This window comes from Typopeltis vanoorti, chromosome 1 (assembly GCF_054136105.1).
Source record: "Typopeltis vanoorti isolate ZY-2024b chromosome 1, IOZ_Tvanoo_1.0, whole genome shotgun sequence".
NCBI lineage: Eukaryota > Metazoa > Arthropoda > Arachnida > Uropygi > Thelyphonidae > Typopeltis > Typopeltis vanoorti.
Genome location: NC_143549.1, coordinates 132,064,457 through 132,077,829, shown reverse-complemented (window position 1 = coordinate 132,077,829; position 13,373 = coordinate 132,064,457). Strand labels below are relative to the sequence as shown.

The window sequence follows — 13,373 nt, the reverse complement described above, 5'->3', positions numbered from 1 at the left end:
CGGAAAGTTGAAATTAATTACTGTATTTGGAACTTCCAGATTCGTCGAATCATCTGTTTTACAGATCCTTTGGCAAAATTTTTCGAAACAATATAAAGAAATAACGCATTTATTTTATTTTATTTTTTTCAACAGCAATTTATTACAGCAATCGTACCTGTTTTTTTTTTGTTTTTTTTTTAATGTGTATGTAGATTAACGAACTTGTTTGTTCAGCTGAGACGATTTCCCATTGCTACAGTCTCATTCATCGATATAAATACTGTATAATAAAGTACATAATTCGGTTATCTAGAGAATAACTAAGTGTTCTATATAGAGAATGACGGGTCGGTTTAGTAGGATATCAAATATGAATTTTATTTCATTCTTTATCTAGGTCATTTATGGAATATTTAGATATTATTATAAATTGTAGAACATGCGATACGTTTTTAATTTTCTTTTTACAACAGTTAAAAACAATAATATGGACACCACGAATCAGTAATATTAATTTTAATGGTTGCTGTATGTCTTTCTAGAAAATTGAGTTCAACAAAAGCATACTTTAAACCAAAAATCATTAAGATATAGAAAAATCAAATAAATAGATCTCTAAGTCCAAACGTTTCGCTGAATTATCATATAAAAGATATTTTAAACTGCTCTAAAATATTTTCCTCTGCGTTACAAATGTATTTGCTGTGAATTACTATTTTTATTATCTTGCAATAAACCACATTCTGATGTGGATTTTTAAAAATAATCAAAATAGTAATTTGTTCTAAGATGCCTTCATGAATAAGTGCTGTTTATTTTAATGTTTCTGTATTTGATTGTAATTTAACCTGTTTTTTAAATGTCATTTAAGAACAGCAATTACTTGTATACTTCTAAATTGTGTTGTCAGTCAAATAATAAATATTTAATTAAATATTTTAAAACGCCGTAGTTTTTCAAGTCAAGAATCATCAAATTAAAGAAAAATTTTAGAAAAAGGTTTCTGAATTCCAAAAACTTAGATGTATTATATTATTTAAAAAAATGTTAAACCAAAATCAGCTCTAAAAACTTATTCTACATTACTTAAACTGGATTTGCCATGAATCGGAAAACATTCTGATGTTTGTTAATACAGAACAAAGTGCGAGTGAAAAATCGGCAATGATTTACTTAGATATATCGATTCTTTATTCTAAGAAAAGCAAGTTCATTGCTGGAATCTATCACTTTTTGGATCTTCTTTATTACATGGACATGGTTATACTTGTTTTGAACTACGTACAAAGGAACACAAAAAAAAATAATAAATAAATAAAATAAATAAATAAATAAAAAAATATATAAAAAAAATAAATAAACTACATTGAGATATTTAAAATTTATAAAATCCATTATGTATGACTGTTTACTTTGATAAAAGTTTCGTTTTTCAGCGACAACATTCTCGTTGTTTCTACTGAAGGGAATTGCTTCACAATAAGTTAAAATGCTAAATGGGATTATCCGATAAATTTTTGCGCTTCGTTGCTGTGATTGGATGAATGCTTCCAGTTTTTAGATCCCATATTTTCCCTGAATGCATTACTGAAATTGTGAAAATATCCTGATCGACCTGGAATTCTAATTTCAAGCGCAATTAGGATTTATGGCTTGGTTTTTATTTAAGCCGTAAATTTCTGCTAAAGCCAAAGTACTCGGCACAAAACGAAGCATAATATAATTTCTTCAAAATAGTTTCCCATTTATGACTTTTCCCCTTCATACATTAAACTCACAAACCTACAAAGGCGAAAAAACCACCAGGAGACAAACTTGCCTCCTAAACAGAAAATTATGATTGCAACATCCACCCATCTCTGATTCTATTCATTGTATTTCCTGACGGTGTTATAATGATATAATATTTGGTATTAATATAAGTATTAATATTAATAGTTAGAAAGAAGGAAGCATTGTAATGAAATTATACTTCCCTCTAACTTCAACATCGATTACTATAGAAAAAAAATCCATAGTAATCCATACTTTATTAAATGCTTTACACTCAATGCCTTCCTTAATGTTTTAATAGCGTGAGATAAGAATAGTCTTGAGTAACGTGAATGACAAAAAGTCTTCTAACCACAGCGATATTTCTAATGCTATCCATGAAAACCACATGGTTCAGATCTGCTTATGTTACTTTTTACCCCTCTTCCATTAGCATGTACCTAAATCCAGCATGTTCCTGATCCCAATGGAAAAAAAAAAAAATGTAAAATCTATACCACTCAGTTAACACGTGTCATTTCTTTAACTAATGGAAATATACATAAAGGGAAGCTTTTGTCCTAATGAAAATCTCTACCTAATTAGAATTCCCAGTATGGATACCTCAATAGATATTTTTATGCCACATACAGTACATCTTCATGTTATGGTAAGGTCTGAAGAGATTTTGATTTTTATCTTAATTTTTTCCCTTCTTTCTTTGTAAATCAGTGAATTTCTTTTTCTGACTAGAAATAGGATTCATAAATGTATTAATGCTCATACTCTGTCCTCACTTTTATTTCAAGAACACAAAGACGATGCCAAGAATACCTGCATTAAATGTTTAAAATGCCAATATTAATTCTATTCTCTACCAGCGGAAACGATAAGCTAGTCAATTTCAGCTCAGCTCAAATTAAAAAAAAAAAATATATATATATATATATATATATATATATATATATATATATATCACGCTGCCGGACTATATTTTTTTTTATGATAAAAACAGCACATTAATAGTTCAAAAAGCTGGGACCTTTCTATCAGCAGGTGATATATCTCCCACCATTGAGATATATCAACTGCTTCATATTTACTACAAATTCTAAATATATTTAGTCAATGCGCTTTTCCTTTCATATTTGTGAGAGATACTCCAGAACCTCTTTAAAAATCCTCAAAATTTTTACACAGAGAACAATTAGAAATAATAATAATAATTAATAAATTATTGTTGTTGTTCTTGTTGTCATAGGAGCGATACCAAAAGTATTTATCAAACATGGATCATCTAGAAAAGCAGAGCCTCCGCGATGAAACATCTCAAACTCCAGAAACGACACTCTTAGCGATGTATTGGAGTCTTGAAATTAAGGAGCTCGTGAGACACTCAGCCATGAAATATAACAAACAAAAATTACTGTAGTTGACAAAAGTGCAGACAGTGGAATATGAACTGTAGACGGTGGATAGAAAGCGTTGTAAAATAATAATAATAATAATAATAAGAAGAAGTCGAATCCAGATGTAGTGAGAAATTAATATTTTATTAAATGTACAATATGAATTTCACAAAGCATGCATTTCACTAGGACACTTTAGTAATCTTAAGTAATTCTTCCAGACTAGAATTACTTAAGATCTGATTGAAGATTCATAATGATAATGATGATACGATATTAGGAAACTGACTTCAATAATTTAAATTAATCTTGAAGGATGTGATTTTTTTTCCTGGCCTAATTTTTTAAGTATGGATCGTTCAATTTCGTGCAACAAACCTTAAGATTCCTTACACTCTTCATATGTTTCATAATATCTTAATTTTACTGATTTTATGTCGCTGGCTTACAACATGCTTTTACAAGATACTCCCAGTCACCTTCAAGGTAGACTGTCGTAAAAACCCGTCTAGCTGTTTATTGGGAATCGGATTCTATATTACGAGGACATTGAACATAACCTTGAACTTCGAGTCAAATATAGGAAAATCAAAGCAAGTAAAAATTCAGTGTTTTCGTCTCCAAATGTTATTGAACTTTACTCCATGTTTTCCCTTTAGGCAAATAGTTGAAAACTAGTATTACGAGATAGTGTAAAACAGGTTATTTTTAACACTGGTGAGAGTGAGAGTGAGTTGTTATTTTTGTCTTTACTATGTTTAGTGTTCTGGTAAACATGTGAGTGTATTCTTGAAAGAAAGCGTTTTGAATGTTGATATTTTAAGTGTATAATTTTTCCGAATTTAAGTTCACTGTTTCATAACTATTATTGTTATTAGGGCTTGAGAGAAAGTTTAGGTTAGAACTACTTTTTGACTGAATTTTAAGGAGATAGTTATTTTGTAAATCAAAAGAAATGAAACCAATAATAAAATAAAATTAGCATTAAGTTTACAACTTAATACTAATTTGTTGTAAATGTATACACCACTTATTCACTGTAAGATGATAGTAATGTGGAGCACAATATCGCAAAACATTATTGCAACAAAACACGTTATTATTTTTTACTCAGCTTTTCTCAGTTTTGGTTTATTTTTTTAATATATAATTTCAGATACCTTCTAGCAGCATGTCCTCTTTCCACACACTTGGGGAGGGGGGGGGGGGGTGTTGGCTCTACTCGCTAGTATTACCGTCATAACAACGTACATTCCTAGTTGAAAGAAACGACAACTAGACCCATAGCTGAGAGATGACTTTATTTCATATAGGTGGAGGGCCTGAAGTGGTTTCTATTTTCGTTTCCAGATCATGGTAATACATTTGGATGCCTCCTGACAAGCTAGCGAATAATCGAGCTGTCAGCAAAATCCTGCATAAAGAAAGTCCTAGTATAAGTGGTATACATAGAATACTGCTCAGGTCAAGAAATGGATAGGAGACAGCATTCTCTCTCTGTGTGGGAGACATGCGTGCTGGTCGTTCATACACCCTCTGCTTTTTAATTCCACCACAAACTTCAACTATGCAAGGGCATAATAAATAATTTTAATAACACTGTAAATCAATAGAAAATCTTCCGAAAATAGTGCCAAAATGTAACAAAATGATGATGATAAAATATGACAAAAAAAAAAAAAAAATCCGAAAAAGATTCCTCCATCTAGAAACACTTTCATATCCGCTTCACAAATATTTGTAATCTTAACTCTAACATGCATGATGTGCACCATATTTACCTAAATCTAAACTGGTCCTGTTATTTCTAAAAAAAAAAAAAAAACTCAATTATACCAAGAACCGTCCACTGCGTCCCTCCACTGGTTTCTCATTAGAAAGAATACAAAAGAACCCTGAAGAACTTTCGCCCAAAGATTTTCTTGTAATGACGGTATTCCTTAGCTATGCTTAAAAATTGTACTTCAGAATTAATACTCGTCCTACATTCTTTAAAAATTATTTTCATATTCATCTACCAGCTATTTTTCCCATTTCAAAAGATAAAAATCTGCCATCAAACTATCCTCTCTTTTATCTTATTTCAATGTAAGAAATGATCCCTCACTTCCCATCGCGTTTGATAATACCCGGATGTAGGATCAAATCTTTATTCTTGAACTGATTTCGCTTCTAGTCTTTCCTGGTATATGCAAATCAGAAACATAATCGTCTTAACCTAAAAAAAAAAAAATCTACTAGGAATGCCAAAGATGTTAACACTAATGATTACACACGGATTATTCAAATGTCTACCAGAATATTAGATAATCCTGACTGCTCTTCAATACAATTGCTTTCTTATCAATTGAGTATACTTTAGATGTTGCTTGTTCTATTGTTGATCACTTCTGCAATTGAGTCACACCTACGCAACCACCGTTGACCTAATGTTGTCTGGTATTATGAGAATGGAATGGAATGATGTCCGCGGCTTCCATGTCTGATTTGCTAGGCTGAATTACCATATTAAGAAATCCCGTATTTTTCCTTTTATCGTTTTAGATAAGTATTTGAGGGATAGTGATATCGTGTTTAATTCGAGAAATATGTTCTTGGGAAAAGTTTTTTTTTTTTTTTGGATGTTGGAGTACAGTCTCACGATAATGTCCCCCCCCCTCGCCACACACACACACAACATTTCACTCCACTGGTCATTCCTCATTTACCCGACTGTATTCTGCCATTTGTAGATTTTGGAGTGTACATGAATCTGAACTAAAACAATAGGCGATAAGCACGTAGATATGTTATGTCGCTAGTATCTGGTACGGTTCAAGTGATATATCTCTTGTGTATTTGCGTGCACATTTATCTAATGAAGGGTTATTACATAATAAAGCAGGGATAGAAAGAAAGAAAGAAAAGGAGCTATCGGTTCTCGTATTGGGTGATTCATAATACTGGCTTAAGAAAGGAGGGATGGGATATACATAAAAGTAAATAAATAAATAAAACGAGGTTTGGAAGAACTAGTGGGGGAGAGAAATAGATATATGATAGATAGACAGATCAGAAGACACACACACACACACACACACACACACACACACACACACACACACACATTTAACATAGTATTATATACGCTAGCCTTAGCATTTAGTTGCTTCAGATGTATTTTCAACCACAGCTGACGAGAGCAGGAAGTGAGGCATATTATCGAGACTCTCAGGTGGGGGGGGGGGGCTGAATCCAGAGTATGTGACACATGTTTTGTCTTTATCGATAGTATTATGTCATTATTAGCAGGTCCATCCTTGCTGGGGGAACAGAAATTTTTTCAGTGGGGATAAACCCGCTGTCGTCAGTCCTGATTTCAACAAACGCAGTCATTCAAATTTGGTCATTGAGAATCATTATTGATCATTATAATTAATGCCAAGTTCATATCCATTTCAATTTGAGAATGAACAAATGTATTGAAAAAATCCATACCAAACTATAGCAAACCAACGTTACAAATGAAATGAATAAACGCAGTTCATAAGATTTACTTAACGACTTTAGATACTTCTTGCGACAAAGAACTATGTGACTGTACGAGAATGCTGTTACAAAATGCATCTTATTTATTATTGCCTTGAATCATTTTCATACCTGTTTGTATTTAATCCCTCCCCTTTTCTACAGTTGGACCTTCTTAAAGTGACCACAACTTTGAAAAATAAATACCGAATTCATCTTATGGAACTTAAAATAGCACACAATCGGTGGATGAATTATTTTAAACCACTTCTGTGTTGCGAAATACATTTCCCCGCATTTCTAATCAGTAACCTGCATTTACTTTTCTTATAAATCCTTTCTCAAAGGAATGCGAAACATTGAGGTAATAGAGTTGGTGGTAAGCATTTTCTTTTCAGTTTAAAATGGGGTTATTGTACGATATCAGAAAAACAAACAAGGAAACAGGGATTAAGACATAATCCAGGAACACTAGATAAGGAAATTCGATTAGGGAAAACAGGGTGACTTCATCTCGAATGGATATTTATTAATTTTGCGTTATATTTCAGATATCGCTGATTGGGTAAAGAGAAAAATGAAAAATAACAAGTCAAACAGTTAATAACAAAAAATAAATTAAGAAACTGGCATAACAAACAGGAAATAGAAAGAGGAAATAATTAAATATTAAAATTGAGGATCTCGCAGATCCAAACACATTTTAAAGCCAAATATAGTTTCGAAAAGCCTTTCAGCTCTATACTTTAGCAATACATGGATATTTTTGTGCTTGAAAATGGCCGAGAAGGGTGGATAGTTTAACGTATATCATTAGGGAACAAGCCCTCAAGTACGATCAAATATTCAGAATTATTAAGTGTTCTTTACCAAGTGAAGCCGATAATAACAACATTACTTTTAAGGCTACACTCTGTCGTAGAAATGATGTCTTAAACCACTCGGTGGTTTTCATTTTTGGCATAAATTCATTATGCTTTAGCGAAATAAAGACTTTAGGATGACGCGGTTTTAGGCTGGTAGGGCAGTTTTCAATCTTACACACATTAATTCGTATACATTGATCCAGCCATAAAAAAATCTACTGTCCATTGCCCATTTTAGAAGCAGTAGAAGAAGAAATGTCCATAAAAATCTGTATTTGCAGATTTTATTTTTCATAAAGCGGCAGCAGAATTCTGATTGTCACTTTGTGATTATAGTTAAAACCTATTGAATAAATGTATATATGCATTTTCTTATAAATCAAGATTAAACACTTTAATAATTCGCTCACCATCTAAAAGCTAGCACTAACATTTCCCAAAGGAATGCGAAATATTAAGGATGATAAATAACATTACAATGATGATGATGATGTTGTAATGCAATATATCTTGTTAGATTTTACTAATGAATGATATTTTAAGCCTCACACTCAGTGCTGTGAAAATTAATTAAAAGAAAACAATAAAACACAACACGTACAGAGCAGTTTACTTTTATAACCTACTGTTATATTGCAAACAGTTTCACAGTCACTAATAGATTTTAATTATTTCATTTACGAGTAATTATATGCTTTGGTTATTGTTTGAAGCTAACTCAGTGGAAGACAGACTTGAATAATACACCGGTTTCTATAAATTAAGAAACAATGAGAAAAATCACGATAACTATATGATGTTTTTTTACGCATTAAATCACGTTCAGTGATTTAATGCGTAAATTGAATAAACAGAAGAAAACATATTTATATAATATTAAATGATTTAAAAAAATCAGTGGTTCATATATTGTTATTGTTCATGTAAATAAATATTTTTATTAAGGACGAGAGTTTACATTCATTGCACCTTAACAGAAATCAACTATAATGCGTGCGCTAAACAAATACTAAAATTTGATTGGTCAGTTTCACAACCTCGCACCAGGGACGTGCTCATGAAATCGATGTGTGTTATCCCATGTCTGTGTAAATTGTGGTAATACTTATTTTGTCACTTTGTAAAGTAGTTACAAAAGCAGTTACTTAGCAATAGTACAGATATTTTGTATTATTACTTGGAAATATTAATCCGAAAATTTGGTGATACAAAAAAAAAAATGTAATGTATCACATTGAAATGCTATTTCAATAAACATATCTATTGAACTTTATATAGATTTTAATTTTCCCTAAAAATTCAAGTTTTAAAAAATACAGCCCGAATAAGTGTAAATTACTTGATTTGGCCCGTATCCTCATTTAAATTGTGCATCCCTAAACTAAAACATTTTCTATGATTTTATTTATTTATTTATTTTTTACAGTTGATCCCTCAATTAGTCGATTTTGGCACTTTATTATTTTGTTCTCTATTTTTTATTTTTTAATTTAATCCATTTTTTAATTGCTGGAAGACACTTTGGTTTTACAGTACACGAGTCAGAAAAATTGGACGTAGAAGCCGCTGTAGCGCAATTGGAAGAATAGCGGAACATTGCACCCCTCGATTGGAAAAGATCTACGTTCGATTCTCGTCTTGACGAGGGGAATCCTAATATAGGCTTTTTCGGCTGAAGGTGAGTTCGCCGATCCCATACGGTATTAACAGAGTTTTTTCTCCCGGAAACTCTGGTTTTTCATCCCGCCTACAGACAAATCGGCCTTCAGAACACACGCAATTTACAGACAAAAAATACTGTTGTTGGTGATGACGGGCGTTAGATGACATTGATGGTAGTTGTGTCGTAGTTGGAGAATTAAGTAGTGCTGGAAAGAATGAGATGTATTTAGCGAAGTCAAGCAGTGTGCCTTCCCACGATGAGTCCTTGGACTCCTTGGAGGTGTTACGTAATAATAATGATAATAATAATAATAAATAGAACACAAACGATCATATTCACATATAATACTGGTTAGGATCAGGACTACGTGAGAATAGGGGTTACTGTATTCTCGTTGTCTTCATCTGGTATGTCGCTAAAAAAAAAAAAAAAGAAAAGAAAACAGTGCACCCAGAGTACGAGAAAGGATGGATTCCAGGACGCCTAAAGATTAAAAAACATAAGAAGAAGAAGAAGCTAAAATACTCTCTCTCTCTTTGGAGAATGAAGAGTAGTGTTAGAGAATTTATTTATTTTTAATTGCTTTTAATTAATATGTGGTAGTCACACATAGGTAACGTCTACAATGCCAGATGAGCAGGCTTTATAGGCTCAGTTCCATTCACTAATCAAAGGATTTGTTTTTCTAGACTTTTATTTTTCATTTGGTTTATAGTTAGTAGACTTCTGTATCACTGGTAAAAAAAAAAAAGTTTGTAGAAGGTTTTTTCCCCATTAGGGTTTCCCTCTGAGGAGAAACTCATTTTTTTTATCTCTCAAATAAAAGAAACCTCATAAAGCTCATTTGATATTCGCACTGTAATACTAACTAGAATTAGGAACCTGAGAACGTAGCAGTTGCATTCTGCTGTATTCTTTCATTTTCGTCTATGCATGGCGGTTAAAGATCTGAACTAATCTTTTGATGATGACAAAGGTACTAGAAGCCAACTAATTTCCAAAAAGTGAGGAATAAGACATGGAGGTCTACTTGCTTTGGAGAATAAAAAGGTTTAGAGGATTTATTTGTTTTAAGACATAATTTGTTATTTTAAAAATATATCTACTGTAATACCGATGCCTGGGTAGTATGCAGCATAGGAGAGAGAGAGAGAGAGAGAGAGAGAGAGAGAGAGAGAGAGAATGTAAGCCTATTTGTGAATAAATGTTGCTAAGTAATTGTTTCTGAGATTAGCATGGCAAAGATCTCCATGTTAATCTAAAGCAACATACTTTTTTTCTGTTTTACCAATTAAAAAAAAAAGATGCTTTTAAAATTTTAGTTAATTTTCTGTCTCCTTTACACGCAGTTTGAAACCATAACTAAAACCAATAATCTAAGTTCTTTTACATGCGACAATTTTTAAACAAACTTTGTGAGATTAAATCACTTTATTTGTAACCTGAATTTTTTTTTTTTTCTTACGAACATGTTATTGACTTTCTTATGAGGTCACAAAGATATATATTTTATTCAAGGACGTGTAGGGCAGACGACCAAAAAATCTCACTTCGGGGTCACTGCTCCCACAAAGAAGCTAGTCGAGCCAAGTGTTGTTAAGTCAGCTGCGTTGGGAAATGTTGAATTGGGATGGTTTGATAAAAGCTCTGCTTCAATACCACACCGACAGGTTTCTACCCTCTTATCACAGAATGTCAGACATTTCCCAAACTTTCTCCCTCTAAAAATGCGCAAAAATATGATTGTAAGAAACCAAAACTTTGTAGAATTTCTTTCGCTTGCTTAAAGTATATAACGTTTAAGAAAAATTATATTCTTAGTTTCATCCTTTATTCAAGTGTAAGCAAACAAAGTTTGCACCTGAAGTGACTTCACGACTGGGTTACTTGTATATAGAGGCTAATGACTTCACATCAATTGTTTTTGTATCCCATAATGCATAGCATCTTTTCTGATGCATATATTGCTATGCATTATGGGAGGGTTCACTATCCAGACTGGGTTTTGACCTTTATTCCTGTCTCATCAGTAGTAACTGGTTCCAGGAAGATACAGAGGTTAAATCAATACAGAAGTCATATATTTCGGATATTCAAGTATTCACACCGTGCTTCATCATATTAAAATATTCCGAATCAGAGATAGTTTAGTTTCAAAATATATTATAATTGAAAGGTCAAAATATGTCTGAAATGGTGACCTTTACGATAATGCATAGCAATCAACATATCCGAAAGGAAGGTGCTTTGTATTATGAAATATCGAGAAAATTGACATGAAGTCAACAGCCTCTGGATTCAAGTGGACTCAGGATAATACTTCAGCCTCAAAGTTTATTTGCTTACACTTGGGTGAACCTATCTACTTTTCATGCTTTCTACTATATACACACCGTACTATGTGCTGGTTAATCCTTATCGCATCATTTGCTATGTCTGTATACTGCGTGTGTTCTTCTGCTAAGTTTACCTGTATTACAAGATGGAAAAAAAAAGTTTCTTTCCGGGAAAAAAATCTTTCTACCAGGGTATGAGACCGGTTAACTTGCCTTCAATTGAAAAAACCTAATAAAGATTCTTTGCGTCCTAGACAGGTGTTACTTGACAACTCAAGTGTTGTCAAGGAATACACCTAAAATGTAATTTATTACAAAAAATAAATTGCATTTTATTACACAAAATTTCTTCATAAAACTTACTTGCAGTGTTTTAACCAATGTATTCATTATATTCTTTGGGGTTTTAAGATTGCAGTGTTGTTGTTGTTGTTGTTGTTTTTTAATTTTAAATTATTAGTTAGTAAACGGTTGTCATATATAGAGAAATTAAATATACAAGTGGAAACTGTTAATAAAAGAAAAGATGTACATGTATTAAAAAGAAGTCATTCGAAAAAAAAAATTCATTTATGTAGATGTCAAACGTATAAAAGATAAGATAGATGACATTAAATAGTAGATATGGTTATGCGAGAGAAAGAGAACATTGGCTTACTCGATAAACCTGTTTCTAAGGCATCTGCAGGGACTACTTAACAGGAGCGGCTGAAACTTTCGCTTTCATTCTCCGTCTGTGCTGTCAATAGGGAAGAGTGACATCAACTCAGAGAGATGGTTGTGCACTTACTTAAGAAAGCTGTGAGACTGTCATCCCGACCAGCTGGCCACTTCATTCTGCTACTGCTTTTCTTCTTGTTGGTAGAAAATGTGAAAACTGAGACTGAATCGGGACTAAACGAAAAAAGCGTGAGCGGAACAAATACAGACGAGGAAGCAGCAAGAGAATATCTCGAATATCATGACAAACTGGCTAAAGAATACTGTAACAGGGGGACTGTTGCAAACTGGAACTATGCATCTAATCTCACAGAAGAAAACAAAGAAAAAATGGTAAGTATTTAGCGGGTATGTCCACAAATTTACAATTTGAGCACAAAGATTTCTCCTTTTTCCGATTTTTAAACGACTTCTAATGTTTGTGGGTGCTCTAAATAATAAACTAATCCGAGAATTTGATATTTGTACGAGAAATTAAATATACTTTTCTTTAATAATTAAAGATTTATTTTGTAAGCTAGCCAAGTTTCCTAATAATAAGAAGCGTATCATATCACTGAACGTGAAACAGTGATATGATACGCGTGTCACAAGTACAACGTTTTATTTGTTGAGATATTTAATGTAATTTTCATGAAAGTTCATTTCTTTTTGGTTAAATGATCTGATTAGAGTTTTCCATATATCTGGTAGGATTAGGCCTTGATTCTTATTTAAGTTACCTGTTGAACTGGCGACCGTAGCAAAGACATCTCGTTGTCTTTGCTGTATGTCACTAAAGAGAATACAGCAAAGACAACGAGATGCAACCCAATACATCAGCTCTATAACAATTCCATTTGTTAGTACTATATCCAAAAAAATTAGCTCTTCTTCTAAAACCTTATAATATCAGAGTAACCTTCAAACCTATTGAGACCATTCAAAAGTTTATAAGATCCCCGAAAGATAGCCATCTTTTCTACAAATACTTTGGAGTTTATAGCATACCCTGTTCATGTGGTATCAATTACATCGGACAGACATCAAGAAGTTTTGAAACCAGAAAGAAGAAACACATAGGCTATGTAAGGAATAACAGACAAGATATATCAGGCCTTTCTTCCCACTTTGCCTCTACCAACCATAATATTGAATG

General features: G+C 32.4%; 1 protein-coding gene across 1 annotated transcript in view; it reads left to right on the top strand.

Annotated features, from left to right (window-relative positions):
* Positions 1 to 12,239: 12,239 nt before the first annotated feature.
* The window catches only part of LOC150110433 (angiotensin-converting enzyme-like), a 135,041-nt gene continuing 133,907 nt past the window's right edge, over positions 12,240 to 13,373 (top strand). Inside the window, exon 1 of the mRNA XM_090398410.1 lies at positions 12,240 to 12,568. Within this exon, the coding sequence (XP_090254536.1) occupies positions 12,290 to 12,568 (279 nt within the window). The 5' untranslated portion in view covers positions 12,240 to 12,289. The remainder of the gene's footprint in view (positions 12,569 to 13,373) is intronic.